This window comes from Ascaphus truei, chromosome 10, assembly GCF_040206685.1.
Source record: "Ascaphus truei isolate aAscTru1 chromosome 10, aAscTru1.hap1, whole genome shotgun sequence".
Classification (NCBI taxonomy): domain Eukaryota; kingdom Metazoa; phylum Chordata; class Amphibia; order Anura; family Ascaphidae; genus Ascaphus; species Ascaphus truei.
The window spans coordinates 17,801,405-17,829,109 of NC_134492.1; the positions used below are offsets into that span (position 1 = coordinate 17,801,405).

At 38.4% G+C, this 27,705-nt stretch overlaps 1 protein-coding gene across 2 annotated transcripts in view; it reads left to right on the forward strand.

Annotated features, from left to right (window-relative positions):
• Positions 1–27,705, forward strand: part of PLPP3 (phospholipid phosphatase 3) — a 45,342-nt gene that overhangs the window by 12,618 nt on the left and 5,019 nt on the right. The window contains exons 2-5 of one of the 2 annotated variants that reach the window (XM_075616047.1): positions 10,679–10,833; positions 16,922–17,202; positions 19,451–19,508; positions 25,245–25,421. In XM_075616047.1, coding sequence (XP_075472162.1) covers positions 10,679–10,833; positions 16,922–17,202; positions 19,451–19,508; positions 25,245–25,421 — 671 coding nt within the window. Of the gene's footprint in view, positions 1–10,678; positions 10,834–11,311; positions 11,470–16,921; positions 17,203–19,450; positions 19,509–25,244; positions 25,422–27,705 lie in introns of both variants that reach the window. The other variant, XM_075616045.1, reaches the window with a different exon arrangement.

A 27,705-nucleotide genomic window follows, 5' to 3' on the forward strand; every position in this document is an offset into this window, starting at 1 on the left:
GCATGGGGTGCAATCAGACTGCCTTAAGGTAGTGATCGTGCCCATAGACCGGGCGGAGGCAGGAGGCGGCGCTTGTTGCGCGAGAAATCAGTATAACCTGATTTCTTGGCGCGACACGCGAGTCACGTGAGAGGTTCGCCCAATGAGGGCGAACCAGCTCCGTGACACCCCTAGGAACGCCCCCACGTTCCGTCGACCATGGCCAGGGGAAGCACCCGCTTTCCCACAGCCTCCGCATGTCTCTGCGCGGGCGATGGCATCATGGCCCGGGCCTTACTGATTTAGTTTCACAGCATCATCCTGTCGGTGGCCATTTTTCCATCCCCGGTTGCACAAAATGTGCAGGACATTATGGCACATATTATACCAAGCACTGCTATTCCATAAAACACCTTCTGGTGTCGGAAGACACCTTATGGTCCATTCAAGTAAATGTCCTTAATTAATAACTAGAACTCTCCTCCTGCACCCCCCTCCCCCCCATGTTAGAACTGATATGATTCAAACAGTGCAAAGGAAAAGGAAATGACCCTTACAGTTTATGTATTATTTTTTTTATGTCTGTGCAATTAAATAGTTCAGGTTAATCTTCAAGATGAAAGCCAACTGGAGCTATCATATTTAATCAATTGTTAAAAAGTAACCTTTGTGATTAAATAACTTTCTTTGAATCCACTCTATGCAAATCCCTTTTTGAAATACTTGTATTTCCTTCCCATGAAAGAAGTTCCTTGGAACAGTACGTGTCCAAGCTCTAAAGTTTCTAGGCCTATTATGGACCACAAACCTGCTGGCAAAGCCATGTACTGCTGAAGCATTTCAGAATTAAGACATTTGGGGTTCAAGTTCAGGATACACATAATTTGAAAGCTTGTGGGTATAAACAATGAACCCTTTCAACACGACAGCAGAAACTTGGCTTGAATGTGCAGTAATTTCTTTGGTGAAACACACTGGAACTGTACAAGAAACAGAAGAAACAGAAGTGTGTGGCAGAAAAGGGAAAGTGTACAATTTCTCTACACACAGACTATATTTTATTTGAACTTCTAGAGAGTGTGATTCTGGTTTGTTTTTCTCTAGTGAAGAAATAATTGAAAAGGGCTTCAGATGTTTTGGCTTTCTCTGTTTTTGTTGGAGTTGGGTCCATGCATCTAGAATGATCCTAAAGTGCTTGTTGATAGCTCGGTCTTACTCAATATACTGGAAAGCTTCTGCCGTATGCTGGAGAATAGATCAGTTCCATTTAAATGAATGAGATTAAAATCTTTTCCAGCATAGGAAAGCTACTTCACAATTTATTGAATAAGGGCCCTATGTGCTAGCAATGAAAGTTCACTGAAATTATTTTTATACAATGGGTTATTCCAGAGGTTCTCAACTGCAGTCCTCAAGACCCCCCCCCCCAACAGGTCAGGTTTTGAGGATATCCCTGCTTTGGAATTGATGGCTCAATCAGTGGCTCAGTCTTTGACTGAGTCACTGATTCAGCCACCTGTGCTGTAGGTTTTCTGCTGTGAGTAGCTTTCCTGGTTATGCACTTTAATCCTGGCTGTGCTGGAAAACTATGTAATATGGCAGGCATACGATTATAGGGGTCCATGTCAAAATGGATTTGAAGCAGGTGACACTGTGTGCTCATTTGCATGTCATTTCCCAGAATACCTTGCTGCAGTTGAAACACTGGATGCTAAGAGATAATGGTGAAAAGCAGGGTTATAGACAGTCTGAGACATGTGACTATGCTCACAAGTGATATTTTCATTTGATTAATAGAAAGATGAAGTTGGCTGAAGCCATCTTTGGAGTCTTCTCCGTTTGAAAAGAAATGTTCGGTCAATTAAGGGTTTTAAAATATTCATTCTGATCTTGACATTGGCTATATTTGGCTGATCTGGAGCCAAACTGTAAGCATGTTTAATGGAGATGGGAGAATACCACTATGAAGAAAACAAAATACCTGCAACACTTTTAGCAGCAGTTAGGTGTGTTCTGCAAAGTAATTCTTGGCAGCATCAAAATGATTAATTGAACAGTGAAGCTCCAGTTAGCCTCCTTTAAATCAATCTGCCAATGGAAATGTACTCATGATTATGGTTGCAAATATATACAACACACAAGTGATTAGTGGGTTGGTAATAAAACATTTAATGGGTTATTTAGTAACTAGCTGAGTTACTTTGCAAGGATATGACATTTTTAGTTGAAGGTTAAGACCGTTTCTAGATTGCCTTCTGTGTTTTTTCTCATCACTAATAATGGGGAAACCAAAACTGTTTTTGTCTAATGTCTTTCCCGCGGATACCTTTTGATAGTCAGCAATGAAGTAATCATGAACAAATAGAAAAGGTGTGGCTCTTGTTGTATGCTTTGTGTGGATAGTAAAAACTTCACCTTAAAGTTGTTTATATAATTTAACTTGAAATGTAACTGGCTTTTAGTTCCACTATCAACATTGTGTATCTAAGGCCATGCCCATAGTAACAGAAATAAGTTTTACACATGAATTTATCATGTTTTCCACTAAGATTTTGTGTCTTCTGGTGGTTACTAACTTCACAATTTCTTTATGGTCTGGTTGCCACCATATGATTATGGCTGTTGAATGTTGTTATAATATGTTTTCATAGGGGTTTCCCACTGAAATTGTCTCTGTAGTGTAGACAATTGTGGTGCAATCTGTCAGCACCCTGTTATCAAGAGTCTGCTTACAAATGAGATAGCAGCTCTTTCTGTTGAGGTTCTCATGCATAAATGATTAGATGGTGCCAGTTCAAGATATTGGGTAATGTAGGACAAAGATAGACTTTCAAAAGAATGCATTTGATTCTAGAGAATGGGAATAATACAATAAAGTAAAGACGTAAGAATAAGTAGATGTGATTCAAAGTTTCATTTGGAGAAACTGAGAGCACAGGGAAAATCAACTGCATGCAATCTTCATTAAAAAAAAAAAGGATGGGTTATCAACAATTCTCAAGAGGCAATAATAATTATTTTCTGTATTTATAAAGAGACCCATTAAGAAATTATATAGTATTTAAAAATAACAGTGTATATAGTACATTTCAGTTACACTTCCATTCATGAGCCACCTCCAGAGTGAAATCCATGTCACCCGTCGCCGCTAGCGAAAGTTGTAATTCGCTTTGCGGCGACGTCGCGGGCGACCAGGTCATTGATTGGTTCAGAGGCTGTCACATGTGGCGATGGCCTCTGAAAAATCAAATTTGACCGGCTTCCAAATTTCGCCTCGCTCCGTCGCATCACACTTACTATAAGTGCATGCGACGGCAGCAATATGTTTGTTTTCGGGCGACGTCGCGTCTCCGGCACTATAAGCGCAGCCTATAAGCGCAGCCTAAGACACTAGTCTGCATGTAGCCGATATTGAGACAGTATTATTACCATGATATTACAGTTAACTAAACTGAGACACAGGGTAATGAATATTTCATTTTAAGATCACTCATACCGATGGCACAATCAGGAATTGAACAGATAACATCAAATACCTTAACCACTATACCACTGGGTATTTTTGAGTATTACATTAAGGTACCTAATTAGAAAAAAATAGAACTGGGTATTTTTTTTATATTTTATGTTTTCTTCAGACAAAAGTGGTGAGCAACGTTGGTAACACTGCTGCTAAAATACATTTCCAACAGCCTTGAGGCAACTTGTTGATTAGAATGTTTTTCTCCTGATGAGGATTTGGCATGAGATCTGCATTTAATTTACAAGCCACACAGTCACAATAGCCAGCAAGCTGCTGCCAAACTCTTGCTCTGTTCATGAGGTGTTTGAAGCATTCTTGTCTTTTCGGATCTTGTATAGTGAACTTATTGAAAAGCAGCAAATCTTTCAGTTAGTAGAGTTCACTGCATTATTAATTAGAGCATTACACAGCTCCATGAATCATGCACACACTTAAATTTGATTATTCAGAACGCAAAGGAGTCTTTGCAGTTATCATCTTCATATGCTTTATTATGGGGTCATTATACCAACTTCAGGGTTATCTGAATTATTCTAAGTTCATATGGCCCCATTTTAAGTGTTATGTAAATATAACGTATTTCAACACATATTTTTGTTTTTCACTCATTTTAGCATATGTGATCTAATAACCTTAGTGGAGTTTCCTTCTTACAACTTTTCCATTCAAAAATATTTTTTTGGTCCAAAACCTCACTTTTGGGGGGGGGGGGAAAGCGGGGGTCTTCATGTTGGTATTGAAGATATCACCTCTTGTAAATAATCTACATTATCAACCAAGATCTTATTGCTACCCTCATCAAACTTGGATTCATAAGGAGAGTTTGGTATAATGGCCTAATTTCAATGGCAGCATACAATTCCAAGTAATGCACTGGTAAGTTATCAATGTAGTGAGTGCCATGGAGAAGCCAAATAATGTCCTTCGGCATTTCGCATTGAGAAAAAATGGGAGAGAACAGAACATTCTTTGTTGACACTTCACCACAATGGAGCCAACAGAGGTTGCTTTCCCCTTGAGCTTGTTGAAGCCCATTTTCTCAGCATTTTATTCACACACTGCAAGACAGCAGGGCAGAGCATTGTCACTAGAGGTCTGAAAGAGGACTTTGGAGTTATCCATTTTTATGTCCCTGAAGGAACACTGTACACATTGTCTTCTGTGCAGAGTAAGTGGCAGCTTTGCTACGCGCCGCTCAGTTTAACCTCTTCAGTGCTGGAGGGTCGTCCTGAAACATGATAGAGCATCACAATGCAGCGCACACACAATTCCTCCTTCACAGCAATGCCTTTGTCTTTCTGGGAATTATAATACAGTGAATGGAGGCCAGCAGCAGAGCCACCAAAGTAGTGAAATCCCTCCCGTGGGAATTGAATGGATTCCCTTGTGATCATGTGGTCCACACAAACCTGCGTGCTACAGGACAAAAGACTAGGATTTAGCCGGGCAGAATTCCTATTGAAGCCAGGTGATTGAGCAAATGTAAGCATAATTAGTAGGGCTTTAAATACTTTCTTGTTAGAAACCTGTTTGGATGCACATCACGTCGGGTGTCCTTTTCTGTCACCATCAATTCATTTTTTGTGTTAAAGGACACTGGGGACTTGGAGGCAAATTGGGAAATGTTCTTAGTTGACATCGATGTCTCTAGAAGTTGGTGAATATCCTGGCAGTGATGTCTTGTTTTAGCTACTAGCAATGCTCGAAGGAAGAGGCAAATTTAAAGTCCAGAATCATATACCCCTAATAGGATTTTCTATCAACGTTGGAGGGAAAGAATACATTGCTGGGTCCTTTGGCACTGTGTGGATCCATCTTGGAGGCATTGGCATTGGCAGCTTTGAGGTTGAATAAATTATCTGTAGTTACTACAAAATACTTTACTAGTTAAACTAAGGTCCAAACCTTTCTCATGTTCTTTGTTTTTTTTTTTTTTTACATAGAACCGACATATATAATTTATCATGTCATTGTCAGTCACATGAAGCCGCCCTGCTCGGCGTGTGGAAATCGGTAAAGAGGTAAACAAGGTTTGGATATGTGGGAAATACAGCTGAACCCCGTTATAACGCGGTCCTTGGGGGCCACAGAATGAGGCCGCGTAATAACCGGGATCGCGTTAAAATTTCGGCGCGCGAGGATTTACCGGCAGCTAGATCTCTCTCCTCTTTGCTGTCATGATAGAGGTTTTCAAATCTCAGGAGCCACGCTCAGACCGCGTTATAAGCGGATTCGCGTTGTAGCGGATCGCGCTATAACGGGGTTAAGCAGTAGCTTCTTTTCTACCTAATCACATACATGGTGTAATATCATCGGATTACAATCTACTTCAAGATCCAAAATATAGTAAACATATCTAAATAGGAAATACATTATAAATGAGAAAATAAGTGATAAGTGAACTTTTCAGTAGGAGGCCAAATGCTTATTTTTTTCACTTTAAACTCTTTAAGCTTTCAGTATTTGTATTTTGTTACACAGTTATTACATCCTTATGCTATTTTTGCAGGTGGCAGCTGTCGGTTGTGAAGAAGGTTTCCACATTTACAATAAGAACATTAACAGAGTTGGCTACAAACACCCTAGTTGCAGCCATAAAACATATACATTTGGTGCTTTACTATCCCATCCTGGGATCAGTTTAATCGAATATTACATTAACCAGCCATTCATCGGACAACTTTAATTGCAGGCCTGCGTCAAATCTGTGTTTACAATTATTGATTTTTATGAGATTTTGAGATGTCATTTGTTAGAGTCCCTGACATAAAACATTAAAGTAGTTTGAGCACAATACGGTATTGTCCTAGAATGTAAAATAATATTTTCAACCAACATTAAAAAGTAAGGATGCTGTCATTAAAAGCGCTAGCAATTTGTTTTGCCTTATAATATAAAACTAGAGTCAATGTCCCCTCTTCTACAGTGTATAATTATAATATAACTGGAAGAGGAGCGTGTTTACAGCAACACATCAAAATCAATCAGCTAACTCATTGATCCTATAATCACGACAACAGCAGGTATTTCCGCTCCTTATTGGTATCGATCACAGATGCACCTGTTTGAAAAGGATTTATTCCTCGCATACTGTACCAGCCTGCGGAAACTGAAAGTGTGCAGAGCATGAAACTTTTATTTGATTATACAGTCCTTTGGAATTTCCTGTTAAGTGGGATCTAAGATTAACAAAATAATCAAATGCTATTGTAGGTGTGTCTTGCCCTTACAAAATAAACTAGCATTGTGTCCCAACGGATTCTACACTTTGTATTCTTGTGTTGCCTGCGTTCAGTTGTAGGGAGGTTATATTGCAGAATTCTATTAGCCGTACTAGTCCTAGAGAAAACCGTGTTCTTGTCAAGTTGTCTTGGACAGACATTATGTATTCAAATTCTAACGTGTTTTGAGGCTGTGTAGGCCCCCATATGCTGAATGGGCATTTATATTTAGATTACATCTGTTGCTAAATATAGCATAATATTTCAGAAGCATAGGTACCATAAGAAGAAATAAAGTGGCAAAGAAGGAGATCCAATTTGAATGTGTACTCTTAAATCCCTCACGTGACATATTTAAAAACTTCACAATACATTAAGTTCTGAAAATTGATGGTACAAATTGCAAAACAAGGCAGATTTCTATTTCCCAGGATATCTATTAATACAATAAAAACTAAACATAAAAGAATAAAATGCTACGTCTACATTAATGAATACACTGTTGATATGTGCGTAGACTTCTCTGCCCTAAACATTGTGTGATTAAATTATCTCATTCCCATAACTACATTTCTATAACAATGTCAAAACCACTTTTATTACATTCTGGGAACTTGACTTTCTCATGGGACTGTTCAAGATTTACTAGAAGTAGTTTATTCCACTTTAAGTTTGTTTACTGCATGGCAATTTTCTCAAAGAATAAGGAGAACTGAAACCGTCATTGTGGTTTTAAGAACATTACAATAATAGTGTTTATTCGGATTTAGCTGAGAGAGGGAAACACCAGGAAGAGAAGTGAGAGAGCAGTACTGATTGCATGTATAATGTACTTATCGCAACCAATCGTTTTAATAATGTACAAGTGTATATGAAGAATAATATCTGTTGTTTATATGATTATATTTGTAGTCAAACTTTTCATTTCTTACTAGTGTACACTTATATATAGTAGTTTGCACATCTGGATAGTCTACAAATATACTAGATGGTCTAGAAAAATGCCGGATAATACATACCAACTAGGTTAAGCATCACAAATTGCTGGCTCCTAAAAATGCTGCCTGGCTCCTAAGTATTTTATATTTTTGTTCAGCCCTGCGAAATATGAAATGGCCATTAACGCTTTGAGTGCCAGTGAGACTACCTACCGTAGTTCCCTTCAAGGAGAGCCGAGGCAGCCACTTTTGCTCTCAAGGGATTCCTGGAAATGTGATGTATATTGTACAGTAATGTGTATTTTGATAATGTTTTTTTTTTATATATTAAGTGTATTTATTTAATATATCTTTATCATACAAACCAACCTGAAATATGTTAATATATATATATAATATATATATATATATATATATATATATATATATATATATGTAATTTTTTATTTATTTTTTGCAAGCTTATAATGCTTTGGCCATGACTCTGAGTTATGAGAAGAAAAACAGATATGTATGTAACTATATAATGTGTCATATTGGATGTAGCACTGAGGCTCCTTGTGTTTTTGACATATATATATCTCAGCAGACATCACACTAGTGCATAGCATGTGAATATGTCATTTGATTACTCATGTCATTGCATATACAGTACTGCATTAAAAATATTACAGAAAAAAGTTGCCGATTATTGCCGCAGGAAAAAGTATTATGATCACTTCTCTCCCGCTGGCGATACGACTTTAGTGATGAGATCAATAAATAAAATTGCCGTTAAACACTGATAATGTAATTTAAAAAAAAAAAAAATGTTTTGACCTGTGGTGAATCTAGGCCAAATCCTTTGCCGGAAAAAAACACATTCAGCTACAGCGAGTCTGGAGTTCTGCCAGTCTCAATAATCTGAGCATATATTACAAACTAAATGAGGTTTACACGTAGCCCAAGACCGGTAGCCTTTAACTGCTTAAAATAGCACCCCTGTCGCATGCATGAAATCATAATATTTACGGTATGAGTCTGAAGGCAGGTATGCTAGGCCATGCTATGGCGAGAGTCGGCCATCTTTTTCTTTTCAGTGACTGGGCCGCTTACCCAACATGAGCCTTATACCACAAATATTAAAGAGACATTTCCAAGCTTCAGTCTGCCTGCTGTACTTTACACTGTGAACGTGAATGCAAGCATTAACTCTTTCACTGCCAGACACGTGTCTACTACATCACATTGCTCCTCCACATTGTTCTCACCTGCATTACTGAGCAAAACTTGTTGGAAAGGAGCTGCTTTGTATCAGGGGTGCACAACTCCAGTTCTCAAGACCCCCCACCACCCAACAGGTCAAGTTTTCAGGCACTGTGCTGAAGCGGGGATATCCTGAAAACCTGACCTGTTGGGTGTTCTTGAGGACTGGAGTTGAGCACCCCTGTCTTCGATAATGTACGTGCGAAAGACTCAGAAGTTGGAAAAAATTACATCATTTAATTCATGGAGTGCATAAGTAAAATAAGGAGTAGTCAATTCCAGCTCCTACTTCACCTCTACTACAAACGTAAACATGGATACCTCTGTAGCTTTGTGTTGTTTTATCTGTCCAAACTCATAATCCTTTGCATCTGCATCATTTCTCTCATTATGGGCTGCTCATGTAACTAAACCAGACTGTTTATGGCAAACGAATGGCCAATTTAGATTCCATCTCTCAATGTACAGTAAAGTATTTGCATTTTGAAATAGCTGTTAAACATTGGATGTAATGTTTTTCTTGGAAACCATTGTACAACTTTAGCTTAACACAATGCATGCCCTTCCAACAAAGAGCTTGCCCGTGCAACCAGAAAGTATGTATATAAATATCACTGCTTATGTTAAAAATGAATCTAAGGTTATGGTATTACTGGAGAAGAGTCAGCATTGAATTAAATATATTCCCTTTGTACCACAATTTTGTCTTAGCAAAGGCAAAAGCCAAAAAACAATTATACCAGTTTCTAGAAGCACCAGTGCAAAAACAAGATGGCAACTATTAGTAGAGGGATGTGACACCGTTTGACTTGTGACTTCTAGAACTCTTCTGTATGATATCGGTGGCTGTAAGGACTAGTGATACTTTAAGGGGTTGATTAGTATAGAAGGTTCAGATTTTCCTCGTAGACATCCTTGTGAGTTCTAGGGTGACATCTGAAAATACTTCACGTCATCAGTTATTGAGAGGCCTGGGTCAGTTGTCGGCCCCTTTAATGAAAAGATTAAACGACTTTTGCTAAAATAACAGGGCATGTGCAAAGTTTGTCACAAAACTGTCTTCCAGAGATGAAGTAGTTAACAGTCTAGTGAGCATTATTATCTGTAGTAGCATGTGTTTTACAGATCTGTCATGTGAAAACCATTTGCAGAAGAGCCTGAGAAATAACAATCAGCCACGTAACTACTCTGCCTCTGACCAAAGTCCAGCTGTAGCTGCAGAGGCTGATTCACAGCACTGTGTTCGATTTTGCTGCAGGTTTTCATTACAGATCTGAGCGCTTTTTACAAAACCACTATTCTTAGCAAGCTGTTGGCTTAGAAGCTACTTTGCATAGCCAAGTTGGCTTCATTTCCAAATGTTTAGGTAGTGAAATGGAGATGAGTAAGGTTTATATAGGATGTTTTATTTTATTTCCAGAGTCTACAAATCTCGTCTTTCTGCAACAGAAAGATCTGTACCCTTTTCTTATTCCCATTTTGCTATGTTTAACTTGTTAAGTATTGGAGGGGTAGTGTGATATTATTATTTTTTTTTTTAAATGTCGCCATTCCACATTATTCACCCTGCAGTCTGCCATGTTAATCTTAACATACAGTTTTAAGTAATATTTCTAGAGTTATTGTTAATTTGAGCAATTTTAACAATTATCCTTCTATAATATCAAGGTGTTAATTAACCTGACCAAGCATTATATATGTAAATGTAAAATACCAAAATGGATATTCATAGCATATTTGTAACTGTAATGTTTCACCATTTATCCTCACAGTATTTCTTCCTGCAGTGGTGCTGAACACATCTTCTGTGATACCCCACCAGCGGGGTTTTTTCTGCAGTGATCAGAGCATCAGATATGAGTTAAAGAAAAGCACCATATCTGTCCCACTGCTTCTTACAATGGGGGTGTTGCTGGCATTGGTTTCTGTAAGTGACATGTCTGCAGCGCACAAGACTCATCTGGGATCATGCAAACTTCCAAAAGAACTGCGACTGCAATGGGCCATTAAGTTAAGATGTATCTACAAGGGGTTGATTAGAACAGGGGTGCTCAACTGCAGTCCTTAAGCCCCTCCCTTCCCAGCAGGTCTGGTTTTCAGGATACCCCTGTTTCAGCACTGGTGGCTCAATCTGAGCCTCTGTTGAGCCACCTGGGATATTCTGAAAACCTGACCTGTTGGAGTGGGCTTTAGGACTGGAGTAGAGCCCCCCTGGATTAGAACACATTGTTAGTTGGGTACTGTTATGTACTTGTATAACATAGCCTATGATACACGTTCTCCGGTTCTTTACACAGTATCGTGTTTGCATTGTCCCAGAGGGTCTGTGTGGTTGCATTTTGTTTGTTTGTCTATGTTATACATTTACAATTTTTCTTCTTGTGTCTCTCTTGCTCTTTCGCTAGCTGGCCTCCCTTTCCTGATTATTGAATCTAGCACAATCGAGCCATACCACCGAGGGTTTTACTGTGACGATGAGAGTATCAAGTACCCTTCCAAATCAGGAGAAACCATTAATGACGCTGTGCTCTCTGCTGTTGGCATTCTCATTGCCATCCTTGCTGTAAGTGTGCAAACTTTCAATCAAAATCCATCCTCCCTCTTCTTTCTTCTATACTGAATGCCTACAGTAAAGGTGGCTAACGAGCCTGTCCCAAATACTTACATCATACATTGATGTAACAATGTTACACTACAAAACTGTTCAACAAGATTATATGATAATATAATGCTAATATTTGCTACATTAAAAAGAATAAGCACTTTACATACATTAAAGCCTCAGAGAATCCATACTGTACATTGCTTGTGGTAGAGAAGATAATAATAATAATAATAATAATAATAATAATAATTGCTTGGTACAGAAAATAATATATTATGGATTCAATATGGGCTGAATTACTCAATCCCCTTAATTTACCTTTACCTTAACTGGTAAACATGTCAGCAGCCCTGTTGACGAACAGTAATGGCAAATTCTGGGATACAGAAACCGGCCACTAACGGTTTTGAAAAGTCCCTGCAATTTAGAAATGATTAAATACATCATTGTTATGCTAATACTCGCTAGGTTTACAATAACGAGACTACATGTGTATACCAGAAAATTCAGTTAGGGACACAAGCTAATATAAGTAATCCCCCTTTCTGCCATATGTACAACTCATATGTGTGCATGGCTGGAACACATGGCACTCGTGTATGATAAACTAATGGACATTTCCCAATAATTGTCTTGAAAAGCCCCTAAAATTCAGACTCTGTTAATTATGCAGATATTACAAAATTGAAGTTTGTTTTATTTTTTATTTTAATACCAACCTGCCCTTAACAAAGAGAGACTGCTAAACCCCACAGTATTACCTATCCACGGGGACTTAAGTGTACCCATTTCTGTAAGTCAATAATTTGTCCCTGTGCAGAACACATGTACATATGGTTTTCTTTTTCACATTCTTTGACAAATGGTCATTATTATACTATCGTTTTGTATATCTTCATGTTAATTATTGTTAATTTATTCCTAATTCGCTGCTTTTGCATTGGTGGTGGGAAAATCTGTTGCCTTTGTCCATATGTGGTTTCAACTGTGCTGTGCATAAATGAAGGGTGAGCACTGTCACTGGTGTTTTGGTTTTGGGTCTAAACAAAAATGGTGCTTTGGTTTTGTCTGAACTCAATCAGTTTTGTATTTGTGAACAATTATGGAAAAATCTCAATAAACAAGAATTTTTTTTTTTTTAAATGATTGGATTACGTTTTTGAAACTCAGACTTAGGTGCCGGAATTAACCAGTTTTCTGTGAGAAAGACAAAAGATCACCTAGTTTATTAAAAAAAAGAATCCTGATATAGAGGCAATCACAATGACATTTTACCCTGAATGTGCTCTGATTTAATGGACATAAAGTCATAAAACAATTCAATGTTCAGGTCCGTATTTGATATACCTGGCTCCATCCAGAATCTGTTTTAAATAACGGTTACCTTGTTATAACAAACTAGTCTATAAAAAACTAGAAAAATACAAGAAAGAAAGATAATTAAACAACTATTTAATCAAGAAGTGTCCCAAATGGAATAATTGAATTGGCAAGGCCACCGTGAAATAAATATCCTAGGTTCTACTGCTAATAAAAGCACTATACTTGTTTGATTACAAATAAATGACACAGTTCCGTTAATGTCATTATATAGCACCAACCAGCACAGCCAAATGGGAAATAGAAGAGCAGCCAATGGAAATGAGGCCAATTGGAAGCCACCATGTCATCAGAGCATGACATGGCAGCTTTCTATTGGACGACCCCCATAGATATCTTTGCTTTTAGTTTTATTTCACCAGCTAATTAAAAGATAAATATCTCAGGAACCAGGTTGTCCCCGGAGCTAAGAATAGTGCAGTACAGTTCTGTGGAACCTACATGTTCAGATTATGAAGAGGGGAAAAAATATATCCATAAATGGGTGCGGAGGGAGATGTTTAAAATTATCCGTCCCTGAAGCATGCTCTCAAGGATTCCTTTAAACTCAGAGCCCTGAAGCAATAGGTATTATCATATTCTTTGCATGAATCACGTATTTTCTTGCCTTGTTAAAGATTTGTTAAATCGTCAGTTCAAGGCAGTTGTGCGCCACACAAATAGGGTTATTAATGTATCATCATTCAGCATCTATAAGCACAACTTTAAAAGTAACACTATTAACTATGTGTGCATCATTAACATCATTAAACATATTTAGGGGTCTAATTCAAGATCAGGATTATTCTTAAAGGCTGCAGCTGTAAAATGTGTTGAACTTTTTAAATGGCAATGGGGCATTATCCATTCAATTTTGCAGAGTGGCTTAGTTAACACTCATCTTTAATTACCGCCTAATGCCTGTAACATCTGTGAAAAATTAGGATCTTTATTTGCTATTTTGTTCAGTTGCAAACATGCAAAATGCATGTCTCTTATTTGGATCCTGTTTTTCTATGAAAACAGAAAACACTGCACAGTGGTTAATTGCTGGAGACATAATTCTCCAATTTACAGCTTTCTACATCTGTGCAATTATCAGGACCACCAACAGACAGGGCCAGGGTGGGTGAGAAAGATGGGGACTTGAAAAGAAAATAAATAAAAAGGTACACCATGTATGCATGGATTTCTCTCATTTGCCAAGAAATGATCAACTTTACCATTGACTTTAATTATCACACTTGTGAGGAAAAAAACTGTGCTTTATATACATCATTATAACATTTTAATGCTCATAGAAAAAACCTTTGAAAATATGCATCCCCCTGTGGTATATTTATATATAGATTTGCTACATTATAGCCCTAGGTTATAAACACATAGGGAGATAAATCAACATAAAAGAAAGTGCAAATGGAAGTTCGTTTGACACATTGCTCCATTTTCTGCTTGCGATTTGCATCAAATGTAACAAAGTTTTCTCTACATGTGAATCAAATTGTTCGCCAGAGAATATTAGACCACCTCAGACCTGGCTGATTTAATTGATGCAAATACAAGATAACGCACGGAGATGCTGAGTTCGATATATCTCCTAATAAAGTGTGTGGCATGTAACTCCCCCCTACCTTCTCCTTTTGACACTCAAATCACAAACTGACACAAACACGGCTCAAATCTTGGAGCAAAGAGTCAAATCAACGTCTTGGAGTTAAATTGATACATTGACACACAGAGAAGCAAGATGAAAAATGTTTGCTCCAAATTTGCCTTGATACATCACCTCCGTAATGTTCTCTGTCAACCAAACACACACAATATATTTATATTTCAATAAAATTAAGTAATTCCCAACATGTTTCTAATATAATTCATTTCATGTTGGGGTGTTGAGGACAGCGTTACTTTTAAGTAAAGCATTATGCGAAACAATGACACATTTTCATGCTCTCATTTAAATTGCTGCTTTTCTCTAGGTTAGAGATTTCCAAATGTTTTGCCAAGGCTTTTTTTTAGAGACGTGTAGAAGAACGATTTCTTCCTTGAACTTGGAATGCTGCCATTCTCATAGCAGCAGTATTGGCTGTCTTAAAACTAAATATGATAGCTGCATTTTACATGTGACAGTACCAACAGAAACAAACAAAAAACAACATGTTTCACTTTATTACACAAGTATTGAAGTACCATATAATGAATACAATCCTAAAGCTACAGTATCATTCTGTTACTCAGATCGAGGGCCCCTAGCGTGACACAAGGCAATTAAGGCCCTGTCTGTTTCTATAGAGGTGAGACATTTGGACTTCATTTCACAGTCTGATTTTCATTATGTGCCCTTCAAGGTAGGGATTAAATAAGTGAGCCCCTTTTAGGTCATAACTTTGATTTATAGCAAGAAAGTCTAATTTAACAGTTTTTACTATTTGTAGTGAAGACATCCATAATGTGAAGATTTATTGTTATCCTTCAAGTCTGGCCCCATCCAGAGACGAGGTTAAAAATAATAGACCGTGTCCGTCGATTGTTTCATTCTTAAAGAGGCAATCCAAACGGCTCTTTAAAAAAAATATATATATATATATATTTCTGTTTTAATATATGCAGCCTTTGATTACCTTTATTGACAACTAATTTCCTAAGCTGCCAATCGATTAGTTCTCCAGTGATCGATCAGCAACGATCCTACTTCCAGGGTTCACTAAATGGCTGCCTTTCAGTTTCAATCAATCCTTCAGTCAGTGTAACTCAGCAGCTACAATGTATCCTTATATTACAAAGGTAACATTCTCTATTGTTGCAGTTTGCAGCTCAAACTGCTAGGAATATTGCCACAAATTATCCCAAACAGGAAAGAGTTGCAAATATCTTGCACTACTGGGGTGTGCTAAAACCTGTTATAGAAATCAAAGGATGCTTAGCATATTACAAAATAGCAAAATAAAAAAACTAATACTACAGAACTGATTTCTTTTTAAAAAAAAAAAAACACCACATGAAGGATATTATATGAAATGCTCCTTTAAGATTCCTTATGCACATAGTACCTCAGATATAGTATGTATGGCAGGAACATTCCTACAGTAGTAAAGCACTGACGATCTTCCCATCATGCTGTGTCATAGCTTATTCACTAAATTGTGCCTCATTTGAATACAAATATTTGTTCTTTTCAGCGGGCAAGTTTGTGTAAAGATAAACCAACACCGCTAAATTAAAATGGCTTTGTGGGAAAGCAAGAGATGACTGGTTTACCAAGATTTATTTCATTCATGTGTAAATAGGACTTAATGGATGGAAAACTTTTGAAAAGGAGCGAGCCAGCTTCCACTCTATTATTTTCACAGCAGTTACATTTGGGCTGTCTGCTCCATACACTGATATCTTAGTTGAAAGGGTTGGGGAGGTATAATGTATTATGCTTTTCCATAGAGGAAACCATGGAAGCCATTTTTGTTTATGGGTGATTGAGTATTTTGAATAAACGTTAATTAGTTACAGTGAAATTCCCTTCTTCAGGCTCTGGTGCCTCTAGACTAATCGCCATAATGCTATGCATGGTGAGGCACTATGGCAGTACAGTGGGCTAACTAGGTGTTTTCTCAAATGATTTCCAGTAATATTGCTCTACAAATCAATTGACTAAAACTAGCATGAAATGTCCCTTAATATTGAAATAGTTCTCGGGTGTCAAAGCTTTACATACCACAAAACATACAGAAGAAAATGCCACGTTGTTTTCTATTTATTTTTTTAGATTGGAAAACAAGGCTCGCAACAGGAGTAATCTTAGAACAGAAACACTAAAAATACACTTAAACACTGAATTGTTCAATCATGTAGCAAACATGAATACCTCAATCATATAGCAAACATGAATACCTCAGGGATACATTTTGTGCGCATGGGAATTTGTTCATTATATTTTTCATGTACTTACAATGCAACGTTTTAAACTTTTTTAAATGTAATTTTTTTAAAACAAAAATGTGTATAAAATGTTGTATATTGTATTTTACTAATGATGTGTTGTTGTTTGTGTCTGCAGATAATAACGGGAGAATTCTTCCGGATCCATTACTTGAAAGAGAGATCTCATTCATTCATCCAAAACCCCTATGTCGCGGCTTTGTACAAGCAAGTTGGATGTTTCATCTTTGGCTGTGCTATCAGTCAGTCCTTCACCGACATTGCCAAGGTGTCGATTGGTCGCCTGCGCCCACATTTTCTGGCAGTCTGCAAATTAGATTTTGCATCAATTAACTGCTCCCTGGGTTACATTGAGAATTATGAATGTACGGGACTCCCCAGCAAAGTCATGGAAGCCAGGTACATAAACTTTCATTATTTTTTTACTAAAATGCAGTTATTAAAATGAAGTCTCACTCATTTGAATGAACTTGTATTCCTCTCCCGGTTATGAATTATCTTTGGACTTCAGAGTTTTATTCAATTAAAATAAGTGCTCTTATAAAATGTAATTTTTAGTCCTGGATTCCTAAATATCAGCTCCATCTAACCTGTGGCCCTTGCTAAATTAACAAACATGCTTCTTCTTGCACTCGCTCACATTAACTCCTCTTGAGGAAATCTCACCCTCGTGGTGATTTTGTACACTATAAATATCTGCTCTCCTGTTTTAACTCTGCTCTCTCTAATGCCAAACACTACTTCTTCTCACTAATCGACACTTACAAATGCAAATCATGGCTGGCTTTTATTTTTGTTTAAGCCCCTCCTCATCCTACTTCACTTCCCATCAAACCTTTGCTGACCACTTTAAAGTTAAGGTGAATGCTACCCACAGTGTGATTCCTTCTGTCTCTTTCTCCCGGACACCTAAACCTCGCTTTTCCACTCTTAATTCTTTCTCTCTTGCTACAGAGTTGGAAAAATATCAGTTACTCTCCTCTTCTCCCTCTGCCCTGTCAATTCTATTTCCTCACACCTTATCAGACCTCTTGCTCCTATCCTACTCTACACTCTCACCCATATCTTTAACTCCTCCCTATCCTCTGTCACGTTTTACTCTTTCTTTAAGCATGCAGTTATAAAAATGGCACCGTTGACCCTATGTACCTAACTAATTACTACCCTGCTTCCTTCTGCCTATTGCCTCAAATTGCTAGTCTTCTCCCGCATGGTCAACTTTCTTAATTCCCATGTTCTCCTGGACCTCTGCAATCTGGCTTTCTTACACGTTACACAACTGAGACAGCCCTCACTAAGGTAGCCAATTATGTCCATTAAGCAAAATACCAATATCTTACTTGATCTCTCAGCTGCTTTCAATACTGTTGACCAGCCTCTACTCTAGATTCTACACTCTTGGTATTCAAAACAAAACCTTATCCTGGGTCTCTTCATACCTCTACCACCACTTTTTTTCTGTCTCTTTTGCTAACATATTCAACCCCTGTTGAGCTGCCTGTTGGAGAACTCAGGACTTTGTTCTGGGACCTTTCCCTTTCTCTCTTTACACACTATCACTTGGTGGCCTCAACAACTACTTTGACTTTTGTTATCATCTCTACGTATATGTATCTATCCACCCCTAACCTTTCACCTGCAAACGAAGCCCAAGTCTCTGATGACTCTTTTGGCTATATCCTTGTGGATGGCGCTTTGTCGCGTCACTCATAATGTGTATAAAACTTAGCTCTCCAGCTTGTATGTCCTCCTAAACATGGCCCAATACCCCCCTTTTCTACCACAGTAAACGGAAGCACTATCTATTGTGTCATCAAAGCATGTTTTACCTAGGTGGGACACACCTTGCTCATCTCTTTACTTCTCCACTCACATTGATGCTCTAGCTAAAATGTGTAGCTTTCTCCTCTGTAATATTACCAAGATGTGCCCTTTCCTGTCATTCTACTGCTACAACTCTCATGTAGGAGTTTCTAACTCCAGTCTTCAAGGGCCACCAACAAGTCAGGTTTAAAGGACATCCCTGCTTCAGCACAGGTGGCTCAATTAGTGGCTCAGTTTTTGACTGTATCACCTGTGCTGAAGCAGGGATACCCTGAAAACCTGACCTGTTGGAGGTTTTGAGGACTGAGTTGGCCACACCTGCTCTAATGTACACCCTTATCCTCTGTCGTTTTGATTATTGTGACCTACTACTGCGTCCCTGCCTCGCAATCTATCCCAAATAGTATGTTTGTTGCACCTATTGTGTCTTTTGTAAAGTTATGTTTACATTTTTAGTGCTATATAAATAAAATAATATACATACATATAAAAAGCTAAGGAATAAGTACAGTATGCCAGTATTTCCTTGTGGGTGGATTAGTGGTTTTTTGTTCAGTTCTTCCTTGTTGAGAAGCCAGTAATCTCTCCATCTTTAACCTTGTTCACATGTTAGAACAGGACGATCAATACATGCCTGCTGGTCTTAGTTTCATCACTATGGTAGTTATTTTTTCATTTTATCTGAAGTGATGCACAGGAAATGATATGTACACATTGATTTATTGCGATAAGATTGTGAATCAATGCTTGCAACATCTGATTAATAAAGGGCAAAATCCATGAGCACTGTTGAGTGAATATTATCGTTATCTTTGCCTTACAGAAAATCCTTCTTCTCCGGTCACGCCTCCTTCTCCATGTACACCATGCTGTATTTGGTGGTAAGTTTCCTAGATTTAGTAAGAATTTAGTGGAGGGTTGTGACCTTGTGGGCAGAGGGGAGATTTGTGATCAGATGTGTTTTACTGGAGTAGAAAAACAAGACTCTTGTAACATTTTGTTCGATTCTTCACAAATCAATCATGCAGCAAAAGAGTTAATTTTCTGTACTGCATACAACAACCTTAGCCCTTCAGCTGAGTTTGGTTATGGGCTTTCTTCAATACTACTTTATTTATTTTGCTTGGTGTCTGGGAAAATACTTGAGAACACAGTCCTTCAGCTGTTGGCTGATTTGCCTTGAAATCGAAATACCAGGTCTATGAAATATTACCTGTTACAGGTGTTGGGGGAAAGGTGTTTCTGTATTTCCTCACTGGCAGCATACAACTTCCATCAACATGTCTGTAAACATTTATACTCTGTCCCTGCACAAATACTAAGAAAACATTTAGCAAACTAAGCTGCAATAAAGAAGACCATCATCTTTTTCACATGTAAGGTTACTGTTTTTTTAAGCTCCCTGCCCCCAAGTTATTAGAACAGACTTTCACTATGTCAGCTTCTGAATGAAGTTTTGTTTTTGGCCCATTAACAAAAACCACCACTTCCACTTTCCATAAAGGGGTGTCCCAAAAGGCTGGACAGTGTATTCTAAATATAGACACAAAAGTTACTTTTTTTTCTTTTTAATTAAAACAACAATACTCCATTGTAAGAGCCTTATTTATGTTGCCAAACCAAATCCAGTGAAGTTTTGCAGCATTACGTTTTCTTATGGCTTGATTTGAAAAACGTCATGACACATTTGCAAACTCAGATGAAGGAGATAAAGGACTTGCACTAAATCAGTATCGTCTGCCTTGTGTATATTCCTTTATGTTTGGAATCAAGAAACCCATAAGTAGTGGCAGTTCCAGGTCAAGTGTACAGCACAGAAGAGTGTCTCAAAGCAATGAATATGCTTGGCACAACTTATCTGAACTTTGAGTCTAATCATGCCTTCCTCTTGACTTATTATCATAATGACCTGTCCCAGAAAAAAGTGCTTGGCAAAGTCGAACACAGTAATACAGACTAATAAACGCAGGGCTCTTATTGGTATTTGTTTTGTCATTTTATTATGATTTTAGGATCATTATTATTTTGATTTCTAAGTTGTTGAATGCTGACATAATCAGCAGTCGGACAGTGTGAGATAAAAAAGCACCGACATAGCATGGATTTATAATAGCAGATTATCATATATTGTTAGGTTAGGTAACGTGATCCCCACTTGGAGTATTTTCTTGGAGCATTTAAATCATTACAGTTCAGCTCCAATAGTTACATGCAACAAAAATCTGTTCCATCAGAGATATACTGTAGCAATGGCATCAAGGACATTCACCTATTGTGTGCAAACTTGAGATTCCCTGTGAATCCTTGTCAATGAACTCAGCTTTTCATTCTTCTGAGGTCATACAGTTCGACGAATGATAACATGTAACCTGATATTTGAGCTACATACAGAAATTCTATTTCTAGCAGCTTTTCTTGCACCGACCACCTTTATAGTATGTATTCTTTTAGTGCTATATAGATCAACCTGCACAATGAGTACATGTAACTTATCGAAGATTTAAATAGCCTGCTTCAAATAATGTTTCAGTAAGAATTACATTGTATAGCATGTAGTGGAGATTAAATAAGAATGTAATGCATTTAATAGTGTAGCGTGATGTTTTCCCTGAGTGTATGATAGTACAATGGATAAATGACCCTCAGGAAGGGAAAGGGTTAAGGATGCAACAGCAGCCATTGGAAAGCTAGTTTCCCATCAGGTTACCATATTACTATCCCAGATCAACAACTGGACTAACATTTATTGTTCTGCCACCCTTCAGGTGTTTCATTTCCCTTATTCACTTTGCTTCTTTTCAGTGTTTTTGTGACATGTAATCGGTGGAGTATTATACATTTCAAAGTGTCTGGCTGACATGTTCTAAACCCACTAATAAAAACCAAAAGCAATTCTTATTATTCTGCCTTTCATTTGGGAATATGATTGCTGTGCAATTAAACACTGATAATCATGTTGGATAGACATGTGGTGTCAAACTCAGTCCTCAAGGGCCACCAGCAGGCCTGGTATTAGGGATCTCCCTGCTTCAGCACAGATGGCTCAATCAGTGGCTCAGTCAAAGTGAACCACTGATTGAGCCACCAGTGCTGAAGCAGGGATATCCCTAAAACCTGGCCTGCTGGTGGCCATTGAGGACTGAGTTTTACACCCCTGGGATAGACTGTCATAAACAAATTGTGGTCTACATTTGTGTCTACAAAAGTGTCTACATTTGATTAAATAAGGGGGCAAATACTGGTGACCCCATTTTTATAGTGTTTTGTATTCTATATCCGTGCTGCGAAAACAGAAAGGCAGAAAGTCCCTAACCAAAGCTTTGAGTAATTCTGTTTTCCAGCTTCATTACATTGCATACAAATTCTTGTAGTTCCTTTTTTACTCAATCCAAGTATCCCAATGGATTTGTAGTCAAGCTATCTGGAACATGGTTCTGTTTTGCATAATTAAGGGGAAGAAGTGGTTAATCTGTTATTCTAATTATTTAGTGAAATAATCTTTAGGTATATCACTGAGGGCTTCCCTTGATTCCCAGTCGGCTAATGCCATTTACCCCCAACTCAAAATGGGATAAGGAGAACCTAATGCACATTGCTGGTCTCCAAATAGATCGCATTACCATGATCCCAACGTGGGCTGATTAGTATCTCTGTACATTGTTCTCTGGTTGAAGTTGATAGGACAACTGAATGCTATAACTTATCCATACACCAAGTTGGCCTGTGAATTGAAGACATTGCTAGTGAGAGCAAACATGTCCAATTAGAATAAAGAGTGTGAGGAGGTCAAGAGGATAGAGGCATGGGATAATATTGACAGTTCCAAGGCTATTGTTTAATGGCTCACCATCCTTTATCAGGATTTTAACCTCACTTGAATGTGTTCTGGAAGTTGAAACTCTGTTTGAAGAGAGAAAACAATGATTTACATATATCAGAATAAAAGCCGGTATTTGAAATTATGTTATAGACATATACATTATGTGTCAAAAAGTAGCGTGCAAGCAGCAATCCACACTGCTTATTTACAATTTTATTATATATATTTTTAATCTTGGCTGAACCGAGCTTTTTTTCCAGAGATGCTCTGTCTAAGTGACAGCTGCAATGTCATCAGGAGAGGACGTAGATGATTTTCTATTGGTGACGCACGGCTATTGTGTCAATTAGATATCATTATTAAAAAAAAAGGAAATACATTAAAAAAATATACCATGGTTTGCCTTTATAGAATTTAAATTCAGGAAATCAGTTTCACCGAGTGACAACATGTTATTAAATACCATAAATGTTGTAGGTCCATATAAATGGGATCGGAGCAGTGTTAGAATTTCATGGGCAATACAACCTCACTTCCTGCAGCAGAGGGCAAATTTGGGAAATCAAAACTGTTGTCACTCTTCTTAAAAACTAACAAAAGATCAGCAAAATTCGTCATCTATATAATAGTAGGAAAAGAAGGTCAAAGACCTCCAAAAAAAAAAAAAAAGAATCACAAGCCAGGTCCCCATGACTCGAATCACCATTCAGGTCAATGGAAGTTAACACCGGAACGGGTGCGATAACCTGTACCAGAATTGATGAATGTGCCCCATAGAAGCTACTTTAAAACTTCATAACATGTACAGGACTTTGCCGAGATTTGAAACATTTCTTCAGTAGTTTGTTCAAAAGTTTGATTACATTTTTTTACAATGTGCTGGTGGGACCCGTTTCTAATGAGATGACCTTTTTTGTAGGTCGGCCGCACCTCCAACCTAGAGGAAAATAAACATACCAATATCTTATTTTTAACCACCACACACAATGGTCCAGTTTGAGTTATTCTCTTCGATAAGCCCCCTATAATTATGGATTGATTAGGAATCAATAGGGAACATGATCCCTGTATTGATGTTGCGTGTCCTTATATTGACCACATATGTATCAGGCTTCATTGTTCCTTATGGTAAAATTGGTTCATATTGTTTTATACTGCGGTAGCATTCCCATTTAATCGTATAGAGGCTCAATCATATTTTGAGTTATATTGTGATATGTGATCTGGGGAAACCATGCAATGTTCTGCATCTGTAATTTATATTCTGCCAAATATAAGTATAAAGATCCATCTCTTTAGTGACACAAATTAATATTTCCCCAGTGCAGTTCCTGCGTATTGTGCACACATTTCCGGGCATGTATGAAACAACTTAAAAATATAAGTCTGACCTCTAGCATTCAGCAGCCAGCCCAGTCTCTACTTCCTTCCTAGTCTTCAGGAAGGGAGTGATCTGCCGGTGGGTGCTGTCATGCCTTTACTCCACTCATCTCTGCCTGGTCATCTTCGGTCAACTTTGATTTGTGGGATTGAAAGTATTCCGCTTTCCTGTGTCTCTTCCCTTTGTTTCCATCGGTTCCCACAGGAACCTAGGAAGTGGGTTGGGCCCAAAGTTCAAACGGAAGCGACAGCATGATAACTTGTGGTGGACAATACCCGTATGATGTCATTTTATGTCTTCTATGCAAGACCTTTTTTTTTTCCAATCAATAAAGCTGATTTATGTCTCTGATTTATATGGTGTGTATTTTATGGGCACCGCATTGCTCTGTACTACAAAAGAGAGGCTCAGACAATTGGGTTTATCTCTTATCCAACAATGTTTCCCAGATTAAAAAATGAGAGAATAAGAAATGTATAACAACTTTGGAGCCATATGGTCACATTTCTAATAATGTTATTTACTTTTACCTTGTTTATCACTGAATAACAAGTAACTAATACATCTGTAATGTTGCTGTGTGTTTTTGTTCTAACCATATTTATGTCCAATGTTGATAGATCCCATCTGTGCAAGGTATTGAAGAGCAAGGGATTGCTAAAGGGAATAATATAGTGTATAGACTTCCATAGAATTTTTCAATAGAGTTTAATGCAGCAGTCACAGCGATCATCTCAAGGGTTAATGACATATTTCAGAAAAGAAGCAGTTACATTGTCATGTGGTCTGTTTTAATTGTATGGTGGTACAGTCAGAACTTAATTGTTGTTGCTAGTTTTAAGCTTTAAATGAAGCTTAATTCACAAATACAGCCACGTCACACAACTAGTAAAGATCTGAGAGTTTACATTACACAGTAGTTTCTTTGACCTTTAAATGTACAAGTTGTTAATATCCAAGGTAGTTTAAAAGCTCCCAGCTTTGCCTCTGGCCTTCAGATCCTGAACATACTCTTTGCCAAGAAATGTAATGGCAATCGAAATACAGAGCTTGATTACTGTACGCAGTAACACTTTCATTATATACCCAATGAAGGACCCTGAGAGGTTAGAAAGCTTGCAACATATCAACTACTTGTAGGTCCAATAAAAGGTATCATTCCCCCTACTCCCCCTCTCCCTCCTTTGTTACTACATTAAAAAACCAGATCCTCAATCTATTTTCACATAAAAAAATGCATTGCTTCACATAACAAACGTGGTACCATTAAGAAACAAGAGCGATACTGTAGAAGTGGTGGAGCAGAATCCGTGTTTGAGTGGCCTGGAGTTATGAATGGAATATGTCATGTGTTCCTTGATAGCAAAACAGTGGAAGAAACGATCATTAACAACTCTGATCTTTCCTCTTTTCTAGTTATATCTGCAGTCAAGATTTACTTGGAGAGGGGCTCGCCTCCTACGTCCCCTCCTGCAGTTCACTCTGCTCATGATGGCATTTTACACGGGACTGTCCCGTGTATCAGATCACAAGCATCACCCCTCAGATGTGCTGGCAGGCTTTGTGCAAGGAGCTCTGGTGGCTTACTGCATAGTAAGTATACAGCTGCTCCACAGAATGTGCACCCAAGGAAATACATGTTACTTAACGCAGGGGAGCGCAATCTGTTTTCCCTGCCGGCTGTCCCCCTCTCCTCGCGTGCCCCCCTGCTTACCACGAATCAGCTGTCACATGACCCTGCGGCGTCATTTGACGGCACGCTGCCATGGCGAAGCGTCACCAGGAGCCGTCTGAATCAAGGTAAGGAGAAGCTTACAGAGGCCTTGCGGCTGCCCTGGCATTAATTCAAATGCCTTAGGGAAGCGCGCGGGGCCTCTGTAAACCCTGCGTCCCCCGCAGCGAATCTCGCACCCCCCCCCACCCCCCAGTTTGCGCACCACTGACTTAACGTACAGTATTATTGTGGAAAACAACTAGCTACAGCCCAGTGGAGGCAGGAACTTAATCATTAGTGGAGCTTTTTAGTGATGCCAAGTAGTTGAAGTGTGATTGTACTGTGGGTTAAGAGTACCGGTTCTTTTTAACGGACAAACCCAGAGTACCATTAGTGTTTTTTATTTACACGGTTAACATTTCAAAATTAATTTTAAGAAAAAGTGATATTTTAAAATAACCACACACACACACACACACACACACACGTTTATCTCATGAATTTGGAATAAATATTTCAAAATGTGATCCAAAGAGCTTTGCTACACTGATGGCAAAGTATTAGATTGTGTACAGAGGCACTGTGACCCCTTAGAATTCATAGTACTGTGTAAGTAGGTTTACTGGCTCTGCACTTCTTTAACCCAGGCTGTGCTAAAAATGCTATGTAATGCGGCAGGCATAAGCTTATAGGGGCCCATGTTACAATGGATTAGAAGCAAGGAGTGACGCTGTGGGCTCTTTTGCATGTCATACCCAGAATCCCTGGCCACAGTGGAAGCACTGTATGCTAGGAGATAATGGGGAAGGGCAGTGTTTGAGACCTGTCTGAGATGTGAATGTGCTCACAAGTGGTGTTTGTATTTGCTGTACATTGTGTGGTGTGTCACTTTCTTACCCACCAGAACATATTTAATGTATAGTCCTGAGAGTAATCTGTTCCGGGTTTCTTCAGCATTGCAAGGGACTAGGTTGCTATTATTCTAGAGTAGGGACCCATATTTCTCTATTACAGGGGTGCACGAACGGGGGGGGCGCGGGCGGTTACAGAGGCCCCGCGCTCTTCCCCAAGGCATTAAAATTAAATGCCGGGGGATCGTGTGAGGCCACTGGAATCTCAACTTACCTTGCTCCAGCCGGCGCCTAGAAGTGTCTCCATGGCAACGCGGTGTCATGCGGCATGATGTCACACGCACATTGCCATAGCAACGCTGCATCAAATGACCCTGCACGTCATTTGATGCCACACTAAGCGAAGGGGGGGTGGGGGCGCGAGCACCAGGGGACAAGAGGCAGGGGGGCGCAGGAGCAAAAGTTTGCGCACCCCTGCTCTATTATACAAGTTATTCTATGGCCTTTGAAGTATATGCATATCTGTTTTATCTGGTCTAACCTTTCCTGTTTGCCTGGGAACCTGACTCGTTGTTGCGATTGGAGACATTTCTGAGGAAATAGTTTACAAAAGCCATGATTGCCGTCTGAGGCTACATTACACGTTCTCAAACAATTTACTCTAGAAGGAATGACCTGATTTAGTGGGTCCTTTAAATCAAAGTGACATATGTTACCATTTAATGTGAGGGTACGATGGACGAATTAATATGGAATTATCCTCCTTCAGTTTGACCTGGGACCAAGGCACCAGTTAAAATAAATTGGCCCTACGTAAATGACAACATGATTTCACATTTAGAGAATGGAGAGCTGTTGTCTTTTTATAAATGTAATGGGTTATTTAAAAATACTGTGCCAATATAACTCAAAATAGCTTTTAAATCCCACACTGGACACCCCAAACAGTAGGAATTAAATAAGTACTTTTGCATATTTCAAGGGTGTTGAACAACTGCACTTCCAAGTCAATTGGCATTATTCTCTCCTAGATCCTAATCAAATATTTGATGGGGATATTCTCCATCACTTTTTGTTTTGGGAGACTTTGTTTTTAATAACCATGTTCAGAGCACAAATTGCAGTATATGTTTATCCTGCAGGGATGTTGAAATTAAACAGGTTTTTCAGGCATCATCACAAACTGTATGACAATGTTGTTAGATAAGTCATGGTAGCCTCAAGTTACTTTTTATTACAGCTTCAAACATGTCACAAGAAACACTGTAAAATTAAAATAAATTACCAATAAAAAAAATCCAAGGAACATCGT